The 7,500-nt window shown below is 43.4% G+C and overlaps 1 protein-coding gene across 1 annotated transcript in view; it reads right to left on the bottom strand.

Moving 5' to 3' along the window:
• The window catches only part of LOC121860233 (DNA-directed RNA polymerase II subunit RPB1-like), a 3,702-nt gene extending 1,613 nt beyond the window's left edge, over positions 1 to 2,089 (bottom strand). Inside the window, exon 1 of the mRNA XM_042357321.1 lies at positions 2,077 to 2,089. Coding sequence (XP_042213255.1) covers positions 2,077 to 2,089 — 13 coding nt within the window. The remainder of the gene's footprint in view (positions 1 to 2,076) is intronic.
• Between the last annotated feature and the right edge of the window lie 5,411 nt (positions 2,090 to 7,500).

Raw genomic sequence — 7,500 nt, 5'->3', positions numbered from 1 at the left:
CCCTCCTTCCTCTCCTCCTTTCCTTCCCTTCCTCCCTCCGTTCCTCTCCTCCCTCCCTTTTCCTTCCCTCCTTTCCTTCCTCTCCTCCCTTCCTCCCTCCCTCCTTCCCTTCCTTCCTCCCTCCTGCCGAGGCTGAGACTCATACACCAGAACTGATAAACTGATAGAGTGTTATCTCGTAGAGGACTACCGGAAAACCTGTTATCTGCGTCCTGGGAGGTCATGGAGAGACCCAGTATAACGGATATACTCTTCCTTAATTTCCGTCTCTCCAACACTGACTAAATACCGGAATGTAATTGGTTGTTCATTTTGATGCTGGAATTTCATTGGTGACGAGCTCTGTACACTCTTGTCGCGCGTGTGTGTGTGTGTGTGTGTGTGTTCATGTGTACCTTAAGCCCGCCCATCCTCCCCACCTCACTCTTGGGTCCAAAACAATGGGGGTACAAGCAGTGTGTGTATGTATGTATGTGTGTGTGTTTGTGTGTGTGGTTTTTGCCGTTTCAGTTGTATCAACAGGCCAACTGCTAAATTAAATCGAAGCGGTGCCAATTATAACCTACTAGAACCCACGTGGCCAGTGTGGAGGGGGAGGGGGAGGGGGAAGGGAAACTTGCACAACGTCGCGTCTGTCTTGTGAATGGCGGGAGTGTGGGACTAGAACGGCAGAGTTGCTAAAGATAAAATTTCTCTTCATTGTCAGCAGCTAGACCCTATTACTGCTTCTGAACCATAAATAAATAACATATATGTGTTTAGTAATAAGAAATGTTTTTCAAATATCATGTAAACTTTACGGAGAGAGAGAAAAAACGGGGTAAATATAACGGATTCACCCTGTCGAAATCGATTGGCAGCCTTTTGGGGGCCCCATTCATGAGTCACACACACGCATGCGCAGTCACGCACTCGTACACAAGGGCACACAGCTTACGGTTTCCCTTGTTTATCCTTCACACCCAATGAAAACTGGACAGAAAGAAACAAAAACACACAACTATATAATAAAACCGTAAATTCTAGAGTTTAGTGCTACACTGTGAAGAAGAAAACGAATTTGTATAATGGTGGAACTCGGGAGAGAGGCGAGGCTTGGGAGCCGAGTTGGCCGTGGCGTGAAGCATAATATTGAGACACGGGTAATCTTGGGAGACAGACAGTCACTCACAGACACGCTATTGAGGAGGCACGCTGGGAGGCTGACGGTCGACGTACTTACATATATACATACATACATACATACATACACGTCATCATTTACCTCAACGAGAACCAATTCATTAACTGTCCAGGTAAAGGAGTCTACCTGGAGACCAGAGTGAGTAGAAGGTCCTAGGGTAGATGAAGGGCCCTAGGGTAGATGAAGGGCTCTAGGGTAGATGAAGGCTCTAGGGTAGATGAAGGGCTCTAGGGTAGATGAAGGGCTCTAGGATGAAGGCTGTGGGGTGGATGGGGGTTGGTGGGTGGGGAAAGGTGGGGAGTGGGGGTTGTGTGGTGTGTTTGGGTGTGTGGTGGTAGATGAAGGAGGTTGTGGGGTAGATGAAGGGTTTGGGTGTAGATGAAGGGGTTGGGGGTGAAGGGGTTGGTGGGTGGTGATGAAGGGTTGTGTGGGGTAGATGAAGTTGGGTGGTAGATGAGGTGTGGGTGAGATGAAGGGTTTGGGTAGATGAAGGGAGGTTGGTGGGTGGTAGATGAAGGGAGGGTTGGTGGGTGGTAGATGAAGGGGTTGGTGGAGATGAAGGAGGTTGGTGGGTGGTAGATGAAGGGAGGGTTGGTGGGTGGTAGATGAAGAGAGGGGTGGTGGGTGGTAGATGAAGAGAGGGGTGGTGGGTGGTAGTGGCTCCAGTGTGGGAACTACTTAACAAAACTTCCGTTCTGGCAACCACTATCACGACCACTACCACTATCACGACCACTACCACAATCACCACCACTACCACCACAACATACAGTACACAAAGGGGAGAACAGTATGGGAAGGTATGCAGGAGAGAAGGAGGAAAGAGGGAGGGAAGAAGGGAGGGAAGGAGGGAGGGAAGGAGGGAGGGCTACTCTTTGATATGCTCCCCTCACCAGAAGTTACCATGGTGACTCTCCTACCCCTTCTCTCTCCTCCCTCTCATCCACCTCTCCCTTCTCCTCCCTCTCCCTCAACTACTCCTTATCCACCCACCCACTCCGACTGATATTTTCTTGACAAAACCAAAATTACCTCCTTTCCTCCAAGGTAATCTCCTGACATGGATAAAGGGATATCTGTCCAACAGGTATGCCAGTGTTCTGTTTACGGGAGTCAGAAGTGCCAGAATGAGATCATTTGAGCTTGGCACGCCTCAGGGAGGAGTGTTAAGTCCAACGCTCTTTAATATACTGATGCACAAGCTTATTGCTGACATTCCAGTTCAGCCAAACGAGGCTGTAATATGCTATGCTGATGATATCTGCATTATGACACAGACCAAGCTCAGGCTCCAAGCCTTGCTGGATGTATTTGCTCGGAGGACTGTGGGATGTGGTCTCATAATATCTGATGACAAAACGAGGGTCCTCAATCTTCGTCCTGCTCACCCTCTGCATCTAGACTTTAACATTAACAGCATGCCCTTGGAACTATGTAGCTCCTATAAATATCTTGGAATTTGTGTGAATGATGCAAACTTTGTCAGCAACCTTCGTGACAAACTAATGCAGAGCATTAAACCCCTCAGAACCCTTGTTGGCAAGGGCTATGGAATTAACATCACCTATGCTCGTATTTTCTATCTTCACTTCCTTCGTTCTGTAGTTGACTATCATGCTCTCCATCTTGTGACTATTCCGCCTAAACAACTCAACAGCCTTGAGGTAGTGCAAAATAAAGCCATGCGCATCATTCTAGGATGCCCAAAATCAACCAGAATTGTAAACATGAGGAAAGAGCTCAGACTGCCCTCCCTATCTGAGAGGATAGCTCTACTTAATACCATGTTTTGTGTCAAAGTTTTGAAGAACAATGGTCCCCAAACTACAGCTCAAACTGAGTTGATGTTCTATCTAAGTAATCCCAACTATCTCGCCGACCTTCCACAAAAGACTCTTTGGGGCGTGGCTTCATAAAAGTGTTGCAGATCTCTTGAAACTGAATGTCCCAATCACCCCAGACGAACCCATTAATGCCATTCCTCCTTGGCTGGATATATCAGTTCCTATTAATTACTCTCCTGTTGGTAGTAAGCAAATGTTAAACACCGATGTGATGAGATGTGTCACACTAGAAACTATTAACAGACACATAGAGAGTATTAAATCAAGTGAATGTTATGCTTTTACTGGTGGTTCTGTGCAGACAAACACAGGTAGAACAGGCTGTGCAATTGTAATATATAAAGAAAAAGAGATGATAGTGTCAAACAAGCAAAGGCTGAACAACTGGGCCAGCACAACACAAACTGAACTAACTGGAATATACTTAGCTACAGACTACCTTAAAGAAAATGGAGGTGGGGTGATATTTTGTGACTCTCAAAGTGCTTTGAAATCAATGAACAGCCCGTCAGGCTCTATGTCTAAAGTTGTAAGTGATATTAAAAGAAATGTGATAACTGCCAATGAGAACAACTCTCGTATCGAATTTGTGTGGATTCCGTCCCATGTTGGAATTAGGTATCATGACCGTGCTGATAGACTGGCCAATGAGGCATGTAAGAAAGAAAATGTTGACCGTGACCTTGGCCTGTCCAATGCTGTACTTAAAAACATTCAAGTCAGAATCATGAACTCTGATCTAGAAGAATTAAGAAATGCAGAGACCTGGCAGTTGTAGCAATAGTAAATATGACAAATTTTGTGACGAGAGGTACCGGTATGGCCAGCATAAGGACAGAACCAGACAATGTGATGTAGTCGTGGCCAGAATTAGGCTAGGATACAGACACATCTGGCAAGTTAGTAACGCTGTACCCATACCGGAACACTCAGCATGTAAACTTTGTGATAAACCTTTAAAGCATACACTTGAACACTATATTATTGAATGTGACACTGTCAAAGACTTCAGGCCACCTGGCTTATTGTATCATGAACTTTGTAATTACTATATTGAATCGGGGGTGCTTGGGGACATTCTTGCTGTGTATCCCAAATTTGCTAGCCCACACTGATTAGTCTTCAATTAGAATATGACGTCCAATGTATATGAACCACTGTCTTGCATGGCAGCGAACAGTGGCATCACCCACATGACTCTGACCTATATATATACTGCTAATGAATATGATGCATTTCTTTGTGTACGAACCTCTGTCCTGCGTGGCAGTGAACAGTGACATCACCCACATGAATCTGATCTATGTATATATGTGTAGGTATGTGTATGTTGAATTGAATTGAGACAGTTTATTTAGGAAAAAACACAGATACAGAGTGGATAATAATAACAATTTTAACATGGCTGAGCCAGTTGAGAACCTGAGCTCTCTTTTAGGCACCTGATATATACTATACATTTATCTCAAGGAAGTATTATGTAACATTTAGTATCATCTGGAATAGTACAATAGCATGGTGATAATAAGAACATCTCAATGTTACCACGATTATCACTTCAATATTTATTAATTGAAAAACATAAGTATAATGGGGGAGCAGTACAACATAGGTTGTACAGTAATAAGGTTGAACAAGAGGACAGAGCTGTCAGGATTATGTCTAGTTGGCAATTATGTTTATTGCAATGGTAATTACTTATCTATTTACATGATAATTTCCGATGAAACGGTTTTGATGGTACAACAAAAGCAGGTACTGTAAATATAGTAGGCGTTACAAGAAATATTAATGCTTAGACAATATATATTTTTTAAGAGATGATTTAAAGGAAGGGAGCGTAGTCTTTGCTCGGATGGGTGGGGGATAGTTGTTCCACACCTTCACACTGTGATATTTTATGGAGGCTGGGACTGAGAGGAGGGCATGGGGGGGTCCAAGACTGTCTAGTGTATATATATATATATATATATATATATATATATATATATATATATATATATTTAATGCCCAATAGCACGCGGACTTCCATATCAACACCTCAACCCGCCAGGATTCAGACCCAGCCCACTAGCCCATGAGTGTGACCGGGAACGCTAACCGCTGGACCACCAGGATACTAAAAGCAGTCCTAGACTTTGTTATATTTCACACAAAGCCTGTTCAACGAGCTTATGGCGCCGTGAACCTCTAATGGGGACTACCCGTATCACGTAGGTGGTCAGAGTAACGTTTTACCAAATCCGGCTTCGAAACACTAGGATCCATATATATTTCATTAGCCCAATCGCACGCGGACTTCTACATACAATCAACACCTCAACCCGTTACTCTGACCACCTACTAATCTGCACACCAACACCAATACACACGCAGAGGAGCTTAAGAGAAAGGGAGACGTGACTAGTCAAGTTAAGTCAGGTCAAAAATATGGGACCCACTAATCATCTATCCTACATCTAGCTCCAAGGTTTCAAGCATTTTCAACCTTGGGCCACTGACAAATAAATGTATGTAACATATTATCAGTTTTGTACTGACCATCACTAAGGTTTATTGAATTTAATTCCCTAATCAAACTAGCTTCAACCAGAAGTGTTTCTGTGACACATGATGATTTGTACACCTCTAAGCTGTTTTCCCAATCAATGGGATGATTATTATTCCTAACGTGAACGAACAGAGCACTGCCTTCAGATGCTGTTCTGATATTGTACTTATGCTGTTTGATTCTGGTTTTTGCAATGCTCTCTCTCTGTCTGTGTGTGTGTATATATATATATATATATATATATATATATATATATATATATATATATATATATATATATATATATATATATATACTGTTCATGAATACGATGTATTTCTTTGCCACTGCGTGGCAGTATGAAGTGATACCACCGTCAGTGTCAAGACCTGACTGAATTACTCACAATAGGCAAACTGTACTCCAAGCTTTGTCAATAAATTTGTTAAACTAAAAAAACTAAAAACTCCTCACCCCTTCTCCCTCCCTCTCCCATTACCCTCTCCCCCTCTTGGTTGACGAAGCAAGCTAATCTGTCATTCAAACATCAGCTGACAGTCGCCTGGATGCTGACACCAAGAATGCTGATACTGAGAGGAAAGATGATGCATTGATTTGTTCTGACGTTGCTTAATATTTGCTGACACACACACACACACACACACACACACACACACACACACACACACACACACACACACACACACACACACACACACACACACACACACACACACACACTTCCGCTTCGTCACTCTCTACAATTAGCCTTGTTGATGTCACTGTACTGCTACCACAACTACCGCCATCATTACCACTACCGATACTCCAACCACCATTAACATCATGACTACAACCATCGCTACAACTACCATCACCACTATCGACGCTACAGACAAGATAACAACTACCATTCATCAACCTCATTACAATCACTACAATTACCACCATCACCACAACTACCACAACTACCACCATCACCACAACTACCACAACTACCACCATCACCACAACTACCACCATCACCACAACTACCACCATCACCACAACTACCACAATTACCACCATCACCACAACTACCACCATTACCACCATAATCACCATCACTAACAATAAAAAAATCATCACTTAAGAAAATCAACAACAACAACATTCATAAATACAACTGTTTTCTCTCTCTCTCCCTCTCTCTCTCTCTCTCTCTCTCTCTCTCTCTCTCTCTCTTCTCTCTCTCTCTCTGTCTCACCTTCTCTCTCTCTCTCTCTCTTCTCTGTTTCACCTTCTCTCTCTCCCTGTCTCACCTTCTGTCTCACCCCAGCCAACAAACAACTTAACCCATACTGACTAGGGCCTCTCCCACCCACCACCCACCCACCCTCCCACCCACCCAACCCACCCAACCCACCCATCATCCTCACCATTATAGAATTAAAGTTGTCAAGAGCCAACATTCGCCATGATACGCCAAGCACTTGTAGACGAGGCCCCACAATATATACACTTGGATACATCATTTAGAGGTGGGTATAAAGGCCCTTTTTCTCCGGAGATGTTGACTCTTATTCTAATGGGCTGGATTACCTTGTTAAAGTATGCGGTTTGGGCACGAGAAGAACGTTTGTGACATTGTTGTGTGATGGTTTGATTGGATGGTGTACTGTATGTATGTATGTATGTATGTATGTATGTATGTATGTATGTTATATTTGTTAAAGTTTGTTAATAAAATAAACACACACACACGCACATTAAGACAAACAGACAATATTTTCTAACCATAAAATCGATCAAGTCTAATCATATGAGAGAGAGAGAGAACCCTTTCTGTCACTGTCGCCTAGTGCTGCCATCACAACCCTTCCTCCTGTCACGACCCTTAAAGCAACAACCTCACCAACACCACATCACTCACCATCACTTCACCACTACCACAACCCCCCTCA

The sequence above is a fragment of the Homarus americanus genome, unplaced genomic scaffold, assembly GCF_018991925.1.
Source record: "Homarus americanus isolate GMGI-L3 unplaced genomic scaffold, GMGI_Hamer_2.0 scaffold21914, whole genome shotgun sequence".
In the NCBI taxonomy this organism is placed as follows: Eukaryota; Metazoa; Arthropoda; class Malacostraca; order Decapoda; family Nephropidae; genus Homarus; species Homarus americanus.
Note: the sequence above shows the minus strand (reverse complement) of the source record. Positions and strands in the feature narration are given on the sequence as shown.